This window comes from Apteryx rowi, unplaced genomic scaffold (genome assembly GCF_003343035.1).
Source record: "Apteryx rowi isolate R43461 unplaced genomic scaffold, aptRow1 scaffold_7, whole genome shotgun sequence".
NCBI lineage: Eukaryota > Metazoa > Chordata > Aves > Apterygiformes > Apterygidae > Apteryx > Apteryx rowi.
Window position 1 is genome coordinate 5,529,233 of NW_020450982.1, and position 11,815 is coordinate 5,541,047.

Below are 11,815 nucleotides of genomic sequence, written 5' to 3' on the forward strand. Positions count from 1 at the left end.
CGGCGGCGGCGGCACCGGCGGCGGGTGCCCGGCACCGCCCGGGATCCGCACCCGCCGCTTGGGCGGATCCGCGCAGCCTGCGCCGCTCCCGCACCCCGCGGCCCCGCACCGCGACCCGCTCAAAAGAGCCGCCAAAAGCCTTTGCCCCGACCGGCTGCGGGGACCGGATCGTGACCGGCGGTGCAGGAGGGTGACGCCGAGCAGCGGAGCGGCGCAAGGGGCTCCTGCGGGGCACAGCACGGCCGGGACAGCGGGAGCGAGGAATAGTTTTAGCGGAGAAGGAGGGAGTTGGGTTAAGTTTAGAGGTACACGAGGTGGATTCGTCCTCCATCACTTCTTCAGCTCTTATCGCTTTCCAAAAGCTGTGCCTGGCTGTTCTGGGCTGGTTGACATCCAGGTGTCTCTGCACAGTTGTCGCAGTTCCTCAGGACCCTTTTGTGTCATGAAGCAGCTCAGCTTCTTAATAATCTTCTTGCAGCACCCAAGTGGGACAAGCCCCAGGGATGCAGCAGGGAGCTGGTTTGGGGTGTTGGGTCCAGACAGCTGTGGCAAGTCCGGATGTGATTTCAGGAGCAGCTAGAAGACCACAAGGGCTGCCATGACCTGGAGGAGGGCTGGCTCCTGGCGCAGAGATTTGGAGAGGGAGGAGATAAGCTGGTCCCAGTTGAGTCTGTGGAGAAGATCCAGTGGCAGCAGCAAATGTTCGGGGTTGATTATAAACCTGCGGTCAGGTAGGGCCCAAGCCTGCTGCCTGGCGCTCCCAGGCAGGGGACAGCAATGCGTGTGTTGCTGAGTTGTGTGTGGATGATACCCTACAGAGGACATGTGGCCCAGCTGTCCCAAATCTCTCACGCGTGCCCAGCACAGCCCCACTAACCCCCTCTGGTGCAGATGAGACAAATGTCCCTGCCAAAGGGTCTGCATGCAGGATGGTGCCACCTCTTAGGCTACATGTGCTTGCTTCCGGCAGTGCCCGTGGAGGGTAGATGTYAGGGTGTTTCAGCGCTGCTCAGGTCTAGGCTGAGCACCCGGCCCCTGGGTGCTGCACCCCCTGGCCCCATACTGCTGCTGTCTTAAAGGCTAAGGTGGTAATCGCTGGGGCACGCTGAGCACTGACCCATCTTTTCCCCTGTGTAATTCCTCTGCCGGGGCTGTTCCAGCTGGGAGCAAGTGGTGGATCTGACGTACTCCATGCGGCTCGGAGGGAAACTCAGGCTCGTGGAGCAGGATGAGGCTGCAGTGCAGAAGTTTCGGTACGAGCGCATCTCCTGGAGCGGTCCCGCAGCAGGGCAGGGGTCAGGAGGAGAAGGCCAGGCGCCGTTCGATGCAGACGGCCTTTGCTCCATGCATGGTTGGATCACTTGCATGGCACTGTTTCCACTGGGCCAGGGTGGCCATAAACACCCGGCATGGTGGCAGCGATACAGCCGTGTCTATCAGCCGGGGAGTGGTTCCTATTCGGTGACTGTGGGATGCTGGGGCCATCCCGAGCTGGGGCGCCCAGACTGGCCAGCGCTGATGGACAGGCTGGGAGCCGGCTGGCAGGTCTGGGGTGCAGACTGGTTGCCCCTGGCCCGTTAACGCTGAGCCTGCCTGCAGGTCCCTGCCGCCGGCCTGGAGCTACGAGTGCGACGCAGAGCTGGCGCGCTTCCTGTACGATCACAGCGAGAGGGAGCTGGAGAGACTGGACTGCATCAAGGAACACGTCAACAGCCTCAACGTCTCCTCGCAGGCGGTGCGTAGCGGGGCTCGTCCGGCCTGCGCAGGAGCAGGAGCGAGCTGGGCTGGGCAGCTCTGGGAAGCCCCAGAGATGGGAGGAGTAATGACTTTTACTAAACCCTCTTCTCACAAGGGGAGGGAGCTGGAAGGTCTCCGAGCGTCAGCCCTCGTCGGCCCTTGGGCAGGGAAGAGGCTCTGCTCAGGGCACGTCTCCTGGTCTCTGGGGGGGAGCTGGAGATACCATGGTACCGTGCTGGCAAAAATCAGCGTGAGCCACAGCATGTGGGATGCGTGAGCCTCACCACAGCTCCAAGGGGGCRCAGCCAGTGGTGCCTGGTGCCTCCACGAGGGGCAGGGGCTGGGGTAGGTTTTAGCAAAGCTGGTGTGAGTTGGGCACCTGGAGCAAAACCCTGCTGCATCTCATTGGCACTCACCAGCCTGCGAGGGATCGGTGGCCATGTCCAGCTTGTTCTGTATGGGAATTGCCATTTACCAGCAGCCCAGCAGATGTGGTCTGACCTCCTGGGACCCCTCCTGGGGGTGGCCCCAGCACGCCCAAGGATGTTCACGCTGCCTCCTTCCACCCACTGCGCTCTTCCAGGAGGACTTCAACGCATCCCATCTGACAGACGGCCGGACAGACACCTTCTGGGAGAGCGAAGGGTCCCTGGGGGAGCACTGGGTGCGGCTCAACATGAAGAAAGGCTCCATTGTCAAGTGAGACCTATGGGTGTCCTGTCCCCAGCAGGGGTTGTGCTGGAGATGAGCAGGGTCTGGGGGCAAAGCATCTTGTTCATCTTGTCTACAGCTCTTCACCTGGGCTCTCTTGGCCACAACCTGGGGCTCCAGGTAGAGGTGGGAGACAGCTGTGTCCCAGGAGGGAGTCAGGTGTGCACAGCCCTGCTGGTGGCTCCGGGGGCATCTCCCAGGTATCTCCATGCCCAGGTGGCTCAGGACAAAGCTACTTCTCACTCTTCTCATCTCCAGGAAGCTGTGGCTGATGCTAGAGTCGCAGGTCACTTCCTTCATACCCAGACGGGTGGCCGTGTACGGCGGGGAACCAAACAGGCTGCAACATCTGCGAAGTGTCTTAATCAGCGAGTGAGTAATGAGAGAGAAGCAGCGTTGGTCCAGCTTGGGCCAAACTCCTAAATTGTATCGGTGTCCAGTGTGGAGGCTTAAGGAAAGTGCTGGAGTAGATCCCGAGCAATCCATCCCTGACATGGGCTCTCAGCGGGTCTGGGCTCCCTGGGCTGGAGGTTGCATCAGTTGCTGCAAGCATGGTGGCCACCCATCCTCTACATGCTAGGCAAGCACCTTCAACTGTACTTCTGGTCTGCAAGTTGTTTTATGGCTGCTGGCCAGCGACTTTGGGGGTTCTTCCCCCTCTTTGCATGTGGGAGTACGTATGGCTGTTGTTTCCTCTCTGAGCATCTCTCTCCTACGCTAGAGCCAAAGAGTCCTGGTGTGCTTCACCTCCCTCTTCGCTGCATCCCCCCAGGCTGGCTTGGGGCTCTGCGATGCCCTCTCTGAGACAGGCACCTAGCCTGCACACACCGCTGTGTGCCTGGGGTTTACACAGGGATTTGAAGATCTCCTCCTTCCCCCAAACTGGCCTGTTTGCTCTTTTGCTTGAGCAGTGATATTTGTCTTTGAGGAAGCATCTGCAAGACCGCTGAAGTCTCTTTCCTGGTGGCAGGAGCTAATTTCTCACTGTGTCTGTGCAGTCGTTGTTGCAGGCAGTTGTTTTTCACCATGGCCCTGTAGGCCTTTGAAGGGGCTGTGACCAAAGACTTTGTGTCCTTTACTTACTGACTTGCTCATCTCCACAAACTCACCATCTCCTTCAAAACACCTCACCCTCATGGGTGAGTGCTCCCTAGCTCTGTAACCTGCTGCTATTTATTTTACCAGTTCTGCTCTAAAATGTTTGYGTCAATGCATAAATTTGAGATGTCTCCTGTGAGATCCCCCAGGAGTCCCACTGGGAATGGCATCATGGTTATTTTGCATTTCTGTTCTGCTCTGTCTTTGCTGAATTTATGCTCTTTTCTGGTTCTTCTCTGGACGTGGCTTCTGCCTTCTTCAGGATGTCTCTGTTCTTCTGTGCTTCTCCGTTCGCTGCCCTCCTGCTGCAGCCCTCGGTGAGCAGAGGGGCTCGTGCTGTGGGGGGCTCAGAGAGCGTTGCAGAGTCCTAGTCTGGGGTTTGCTGCCCACTTGCTGCTTGGCCGTGGTCGTGTTGCAGAAATACCCTTCTCTCCCCTTCCTGCAGCCCTGGTGGTTTTGGGTAGCCAGGACTGAGGCAGGGTGCAGCAGCCTTGGAGGCAGTACAGAGACGGGAGCAGCCAGATGGGCAGCATGGCCTGAAGTGCGGATGCTGCCGATGGGAGCCCGTGCACGCCGTGGGGTCCGCTCAGGGCTGCGAGGAGCGTCTCCCTTCGCCCAGGCACGCCACAGCTGGCCAGCTCGGCAGGCTGAGCCGTGCAGCAGGGACAGACACGGGTGCTGTCATGGAGCCGGGAGCCACTGGGGGCGAGAAAGGGGCTCTGCCATCTCCTCTGTGCTGTGTATGCAGGAACAGCTTCCGTGATGTGTGCATCCTCCGCGACATGAAAACCTACCTGCCGGTCCTGGAGATCCGCATCCTGGAGTGCCGGGGTGAGCTTACATGGTCAGACCTGGGGCTGCCAGCCCAGCAGTGCCCATAAACCTCTTGCAGCCTTCACAGGTGCTTGTGGCTTTTCCTGTCATGCTGGCTGCTTCTTTGGTCCCTTGAAAGAAGGGCTGGGGATGAGCCCCATTTGGGATGTTGCAAGGCAAAGCTGGAGGTGGCCCCTTGTCCCCTATTGCAACAGCCCTCATCCCAGCTGTGCTGGCTGCAGGTCTGCACACACAAGGCATCTTTGTCATTTCTTGGCAGAGGGCGGGTACAACGTTCGCCTGCAAGGGATTAAGATCAAGTCCTTCTGGGAGTGGGACCTGGCCCTCAATGCGGACATGTTCCAGCCAGCCAGGCTGGTGCGGTATCCGCTCCTGGAAAGGGTGGACGCAGACATGCTGTACCGGCGGGCCGTGCTCATTCAGAGGTATGGCATGGGGATGGTCCCTTACCTGCAGCAAGCCCAGGCCCTGGAGAAGGACCATGCCCGGCCTCTAGCAAGGAGTTGCATGTGTCTTTCTTGAAGTCTGCTAGTTCCTTTGCTGGCTGGGGCCAGCACTGACCCCACCAGGAACCCCTCTGCAGCAAGCCAGCCACACCACCACACCATGGGCCATGCGCTGGGGCTGCTCTTGATTGCACTTTATCTTTGGGGGGGGGGTCCAAAACAAGCACTTGGACAGAGGATGCTCCTTGGGCACTCCCCCTCACGGTGCCAGGGCCCCTCCGTGGCCTGGAGGGGACCCACACGTGGCGAGCTTGTGCCCTGGGCTCTGTGCCTGAGGGTTGTCTGCAGGGAAATGCCGAGGGTGTACTGGGCTCTGCGTGTCCACCAGCCCCATTGCATCCCTATGGTGCTCCTCTCCGGTCTCCAGGTTTGTCACACTCCTGGACAGTGTCCTGCATTACCTGATCCCCATCTCGGACCAGAGCATCGGCACCTTCAGCGTGCTCAGGGTGAGTGTTTGTGAGGCTCCCACCACTCGCTAGCCAGGGATGGTGCCGTCGGCGTTTGCAGGCAGGAGCGCGGCCCCTAACCAGCCCTGCCTGTCCCTCGGTAGAGCATCAAGCCATTCCTGCTGCTGTCCAAGCATTGCACAGCCCTCATCGCCCAGTGTCTGCAGGCCTCGCAGAGCCCCCCGCCGCACGCCCCGCCAAAGCTGTACATCAACCGGTACCTGGCCCGGGAGCACCGCGCCAACCCCGCGCTGGACCCCCGCTGCAAGAACACCGTCTTCACCCAGGTACCCTTGGCTTGGCCAAGGCGGGCTGCACGTCATGCCAGGGTGCCGGGCAGGGGATGTGTTTGCTGTCTGAGCCATCGCTCAGCCTTGCTGCAGCTCGGTCCCCTTTCTGCCTTGTGCTCCTCTCTAGCTGTATGAAGGCCTCAGAACTTCAGGCAAGACCGAGCAGCCCATGGATTATAGGTAGGGACCATGCTGGGATTTCAGATCTGCGTTTGTGGGGTTTCACTGCCCTGAGTGGGATGTGGGTGCAGGGAGATGCCTGATGCTGCTGACCCTGGGCATCCTCTGCCCGGCTCAGAGGAGGCCTCTGCATGGGGCTGCTGCTTCCCCACAGGTGGCCCCTGAGCTACAGTCGATGGTGGGAGTGCGAGTTCATCACGGAGGGCATCATCGACAATGGTGAGAGCCTCCTGCCTGTCCCCAGGGCTCTTCCAAGGGCACCAGCTCTCCTGCACCTGGCAGGGACCAGGGGGGCAGCTTGGGGGGGGGGGTCACCCGCTGCTGCGGGGTGCCCACGCACTCCCTGGTGCCTTCTGGGTGGCAGCTCTGCTCTGTGCTTGTGGGGAGGTCCCTGCATCGCCCCTGCCCCCCGGCAGGACAGTCCTTGGACAGCTGGCTTGGCCAGGCCCCGGGCTCTGTGTCCAGCTTAGCCCCCCCCCGCGCTAACCAGCCTCTCTCCATGTTGCAGGCGGTGGCTTTCGGGACAGCCTGGCCGACGTGTCGGAGGAGCTGTGTCCCAGCTCGGGCGACGTCGCCGTGCCCCTGCCCTTCTTTGTGCRCACGTCCAACCAGGTGTGACAGGGCAGCACCCGGCATCTGCCTGTCGCAGCCCCAGGGCACCCAAACCTGTCAGTGCTCCCCAGGCCCACAGCRGTTGGTGCAATTGAATTTGGGCTCGGGGAGGTCCTGCAGGCTGGGCTCCCCCTTCTGCAGGGAGCCACGAGACAGGCTCTGGGGAGAAGATTCAGCAGAGACTAGTACTGCCTGTGGGCTTGTCCCTCAGCTGCAATATTTTGGGGCTTTAGTCCTGTCTTAATGCTTGCAGGGCCATCAGCCGGGCTGCTCTGCATGCACCCATCTGATGGAGATCTCCTGGATGGGTGTAAAAGGGGCAGGAAAGGCAGGTGAGGGGATGGAGAGGGAGGGTCTAAGGGGAGACTGTGCTGGGCTGGCCCCAGCTGCCTGCGTTGCATCTTTGGCTGCGGGTCCTAAACCCCTCTCTCCCTCAGGGTAACAGTGCTGATGACACCAGGGACATGTACGTCCCCAACCCCTCCTGCAAGGACTTCCCCAAGTACGAGTGGATCGGGCAGCTCATGGGAGCAACTCTGAGGGGCAAGGAGTTTCTGGTGAGCCCTGGCAAGGGGGGCTGGTGAGGGTCAGACCTGCCCCAGAKGTTGCAGCCCAGGGGCATTGGTCCCCCTGCTGCCACATCCTGACTGGGAGTGTTGCCTGGGTGGAGGGCTGTGTCCTCGGCCRGTGCACAGTGAAGGAGATGCATGAGGAGGACGTGTCTCCACTCCCCCCTCCAGGTTCTGGCTCTGCCAGCCTTGGTGTGGAAACAGCTGGCAGGGGAGGAGGTCAGCTGGAGCAAGGACTTTGCTGCTGTGGACTTGGAGCTGGTGAGTGGGGATGGGGGCCGGAGCTGGCTGTAGACGCCTGTGGCCTGCTGGTTGCTCTGCAGCAATGACTTTTACCTGTTTCGGTTCCAGGTGAAGCTCCTGGAGGTGCTGCAGGCGGTCGACAGGGAGGCCTTTGACTTCATGTTCGGCAGAGAGCTGACCTACACGACAGTGCTAAGCGACCAGCGCGTGGTGGAGCTGATCCCCAATGGCAGCAGCACTGCAGTGCGCTACGAGGACCGCAAGGAGTTCATCCGCCTGGTGCAGAAGGCCCGGCTGGAGGAGAGCAGGGAGCAGGTAACGCTGTCTCCCAGGGCCGGCCAGGCTGCAAGGTGGACCCTGCCCCATATGGCAGGCTCTCCTGGTAGCCTTGTAGCCAGCAGCTGGCCTGGACCCTAACTGTGGGGTTGGTGACTGCAAAAACATGTCCCCAGTGCCAGTTCCAGCTGGGCTGTCCCTTCGTGCATCCTGTGCATGGGCAGCCTCTGAGCCCCGGGGATTATTCCTGGCTCTGCCATGAGTCGTGGGCCCTCTCTGGGGTCCCTTAGTGCCTTGCCTTGGTGCTCTGGCCAGCTGCCCCGGGCTCAGACCTGCTGCGGAGACATGGGACCCCTTCTGTGCTCCTCCAGATTGCGGCCATGCGGGCTGGGCTGCTCCGCGTGGTGCCCCAGGCCGTTCTGGACCTCCTCACCTGGCAGCAGCTGGAGAAGAAGATCTGCGGGGAGCCCGAGATCACAGTAGCCGACCTGAGAAAGTTCAGTAAGTGCTGGGGCGGGCTGACACCACTCTCGCCTCCGACTGGTCCCTGCAAACCCTGCGTTTCTTCACCTGGTTTTGGACAGGGTGCTAACCCTGCTAAGGGTTACCAGAGGCTCCCAGGAGCTCACTGAGCAGCCCAAGCCTTTCCAAGCAAGGCAAGGGTGACCCTCACCCCTTTCACATGCGTCCGCAGCCCCTGGCTGCAGAGGAACCCAGGCCATACTCTGCAAAGAGGGTCTTGGTGGAGGATTGTAGCTGGGGGAGCCAAGGCAGCAGGTGAGGGGAGCTGAATCTGTCTGGCCTCGGGTAGGAGGTGGCCCCATCTTCTCCAGGAGCAGTGCCCTGGGGTTGCACCCTCAGCCAGATGCCAGCAGGTGTCGGATGCTCTGTGTGCGCAAGGCAGAGGGAGAGCAGCCTGGCCCATGTCCCGAGGGTCCCTTCCTCCCCCACCTCCACTGTGGGGACTCGCAGAGGGGCTGGACACATCCCATGTTCATTTTCCCTTGCTGGGAGTCTCTAACAAAGCTTTTGTGCATTCCTTGTCACAGTCACATTTGAGGACTTTCCCCCCAAGGACTCCCGTGTCCAGATGTTTTTGGAGGCACTCAACAACTTCACCAGGGGTGAGTGACCCCCAGGCCTTTCCTCACTCTTCGTGTGCACCGCAGTGGGGTGGCGGGTCCAGCGGGATGGGTACCTACCGCCCTGTGCCCCCGGGTGGCTCACCAGAGGCCACGGGCTTCCCTGGGCAGCCGTCCCCGGGATGCTGAGACCGTCCTGTAGCTTTGCTGTGCACTATGTGCTCCTGGGCTGCTGCTGCAAGGGCAGTCCCTGCTGCGGCGGCGGGTGGCAGGGGACCCTGCTGGMAGGTTGGGGTGGTCGAGAGCGGAGCTTGCTGGCCCCAACAGGCCCTTTTGCCAAGACCTGAGCCCTCTCCTTCCTCCCAGAGGATCTCAGCCGCTTCCTCAAGTTCGTCACTGGCCGGAGCCGCCTCCCGGTTCGGATCACCGTCTACCCGGACAGGACAAAGTGAGTCTGTCCTGCGCGGGCCCGGGCATCTCTGTGCTCTGCCGGGTGCGGGGGCCTGACTGGTTTCTCCTTTCTCCAAAGCTCGGAAGCAGTGGACCTGATGCCAGAGGCCTCCACCTGCTCCTGCACCTTCTTCTTGCCCACGTACTCCTCGTGAGTGGGGCTGGGCTGGGGGCTGGGGGTGCTCACCATCCCCGGGGCTGGCATGGGGGTCCCGTCCCTCTCTCAGTGCCCGTCGTGGCCGTGACTCCAGCCTCTCCCTTCCAGGGCCAAGGCCTGCGAGGAGCTGCTGCGTTACGCTGTCTACAACTGCATGTCCATCGACACGGACAAGAACACCTGGGACGAGTGAGAGCCCCGAGGGACCCGCCGGCRCGGGGAGCTGCTCTGCCGGTCAAGAGGAGCTGTCCACCCCCAGGGACACCAGATTCAATAAAACCGCAGGTCGGAGGCCCCGTTCCCTCCATCCAGACGCCGATTGTGTTCGAGTCCATGGTTTTTGAGGGCCGGGCTTGGAGCATATTTATTCAGCACCCTGCGCAAGGCACAGCGAGCTGGGGGGCCGGTGCAGAGCTCTGTGCGCTGGGTGCTCGGACAGTGCACGGCGCTGCAGGATGGCAAGCGTCATGTGCATGCGTAGGGTGCGCGTCTTGTGGTCCTGCACCCCGGACCTCCCCGGGCACCGCAGGCGTGTGGAGCCGGGCCAGCCCCCAGGGGCTGGTGGCCACCAGGTGCCGCCCGCCGCCCGGCTGCTCCAGAGCGGCGCGGGAGCACCAGTGAGCGCCCGCTCTGCGGGAGCTGAATCAATCTGCCGTGGGCTCACCCCCGCCACCAAACCGGCCATGACCCTGCTTGCACCGACCCCTTCCTCGTGCAAGCGTTTGGCGGTGAATGCAGGGTGCTTGGCATCGTGTGCACTCGGTCCCGCACCTGTGTCCTCATCTTCTCTTCTGCACGGGTTTTCCTGGCAGGGCTACACTGCACTGAGCCCAGGGTAGCTTGGACAGAGCCTCYGGCTGTCCGAATTAACCTGAAACTGTTTCCCAAACCGGGCTGGTGCGGCCGGCTTCACCCGCAACCCCCCAGCGCTTTTCCCTGTTTCCCCTCTCTGTGCTGAGCATCGCCCATCTGCGCCGCCTCCCTCTCCTCCCCCTGCGGCGGTGGGAGCCGGGCTCGGCCRCGCTCCCCCTGCGCCCACCCACGTCGCCGGCCGGCCGCTGGGGCCGTTGCCTGAGCTGCGTCCTGGCGCGCTGCGAGCCCATGTTTGCTGACCTACTGCGGCTTGCCGCTGCCGTCTCAGCTCAGGTGGCATCTTCCCTGGGGCGCACGGTACCATTGCACCACCGGGTGGGCTGCACGGCACCCRTGGGCGCTCTCTGTCCCGGTGCCAAACCCCACGGCGTCTGGCAGCGTCCTCACGCCTCGGCAGCACCACTCCTACCCCGGGGCTGGCTGCCATGCGGCACGGGGACACGTGGGGTCCCGTCCATCTCTGCGCCCCTTGGTTAAGCGTGCCTTGCCGTGCAGGGCTGGCCAAACCCCGCGCCCGCAGGTTGGCTGGGTCCCCGTCGTCTACAAGCGTTTGCTGCGTGAGCCCCCGGCTCAGCGGGTACCCCAGGACCTGCCCGGCCGGGGATGCTCGGCACGAGCAGGGCTTGTGGAGGCCAGCCCCGTGGCAGGGCTGGTCCTGCCGGCTCCGGCCACTCTGGGATGCAGGATGCTGCTCTGCCCGGCCTGGAGAAAGTGCTGTCGGTGCCCTGCTTCCTCCTGTAGCCTCCTCCTCACCCTCGCGCTGAGCCGCTGGCTGGAGAGGAGAGTTGGCGTCTGGTTGCTTGGCCTCCTATGGCTACCGGGACCCCAACCCATGGGGAGAGGCACCTGGAGCATCCTGCCAACAGCTGTGGGTGCATGAGCTGGGCCAAGTGGGGCAGGCAGAGCCGGGTCTGTCCCCCCGATTGCCGTAACTGGAGCTGACATGGGCAACCTCGGCTTTACCACGCAGCTGTGCCCCCCCACCCTGAGCCAGCCGCCTTTCCAGGGGGAGGCAAGGCTGCACCCGGGCTCCCCCTGGGCCGCGGCAGCCACCAGCCGGCCCCCACTGTGGGGCATGTCCTGGCCGTGGCTCCCCCCGCGCCGCGTGGCCCCGGCCGTGCCCCAAGGGGCTCGCATGTGTTGCCGGTGCTGGAGATGCAACGGGGATCCGGGTACGGCTCGTCTCGCACCCAAGGCACTTTCCATGTTAACGATGCTTTTCATGCGGAGCCAATAACTGTGGCTGCTCCCCGAGGGCGCAGGGATGTTCAGAAACGAGGCCCCGCATCGAGCCAGCGCTCGGGATGATTTATGGCGCACGTAAAGCTGCCTCCGTGCCGCCGTGCCAGCCGGGCGTGTTGAGGCCACAGCCTGTCTGGCGAAGGCTGCGGCGCGGGAGGCGTCGCGCTTCCCACTCGCGCACCTGGCGAAGCCGCCAGCTGCCCGCCCGCGGCACAGGGTAGCAGCCCCCGGGAGGCCGAGGGGACGCCGGCCCCCCAGCAGCTGGGCAGTGGCCCTGTGCAGACACACATGCACACGCTTGCACCGGGAGCCCTGGCAGCCCGTTTGCTGTGGCCAAATCTCCAGCYGTGTTTTATGCAGGCACCTGCCCTTGCAAAACAGCCAGCTCGCATTTAATGCCCATGCTGCTGGGGCAATTTGGGCTTTGGCTCCTGGAGCCATGAGAGACCCCTGTGTGTTGCACAGGTCGCTGAGCTGGGCTGGACCCTTGCAAATGTCCCCCCCCC

The 11,815-nt window shown here is 62.6% G+C and overlaps 1 protein-coding gene across 1 annotated transcript in view; it reads left to right on the forward strand.

The window, feature by feature from the left end:
* The window catches only part of LOC112975961 (E3 ubiquitin-protein ligase HECTD3-like), an 11,260-nt gene extending 1,227 nt beyond the window's left edge, over window positions 1-10,033 (forward strand). The window contains exons 2-22 of the mRNA XM_026086673.1: window positions 571-731; window positions 1,161-1,253; window positions 1,600-1,735; window positions 2,321-2,436; window positions 2,707-2,820; window positions 4,295-4,377; window positions 4,640-4,805; window positions 5,254-5,335; window positions 5,440-5,622; window positions 5,753-5,805; window positions 5,960-6,024; window positions 6,314-6,417; window positions 6,855-6,974; window positions 7,158-7,247; window positions 7,338-7,544; window positions 7,877-8,006; window positions 8,555-8,629; window positions 8,956-9,035; window positions 9,117-9,188; window positions 9,303-9,530; window positions 10,007-10,033. Coding sequence (XP_025942458.1) covers window positions 571-731; window positions 1,161-1,253; window positions 1,600-1,735; window positions 2,321-2,436; window positions 2,707-2,820; window positions 4,295-4,377; window positions 4,640-4,805; window positions 5,254-5,335; window positions 5,440-5,622; window positions 5,753-5,805; window positions 5,960-6,024; window positions 6,314-6,417; window positions 6,855-6,974; window positions 7,158-7,247; window positions 7,338-7,544; window positions 7,877-8,006; window positions 8,555-8,629; window positions 8,956-9,035; window positions 9,117-9,188; window positions 9,303-9,530; window positions 10,007-10,033 — 2,385 coding nt within the window. The remainder of the gene's footprint in view (window positions 1-570; window positions 732-1,160; window positions 1,254-1,599; window positions 1,736-2,320; window positions 2,437-2,706; window positions 2,821-4,294; window positions 4,378-4,639; window positions 4,806-5,253; window positions 5,336-5,439; window positions 5,623-5,752; window positions 5,806-5,959; window positions 6,025-6,313; window positions 6,418-6,854; window positions 6,975-7,157; window positions 7,248-7,337; window positions 7,545-7,876; window positions 8,007-8,554; window positions 8,630-8,955; window positions 9,036-9,116; window positions 9,189-9,302; window positions 9,531-10,006) is intronic.
* Window positions 10,034-11,815: the final 1,782 nt, after the last annotated feature.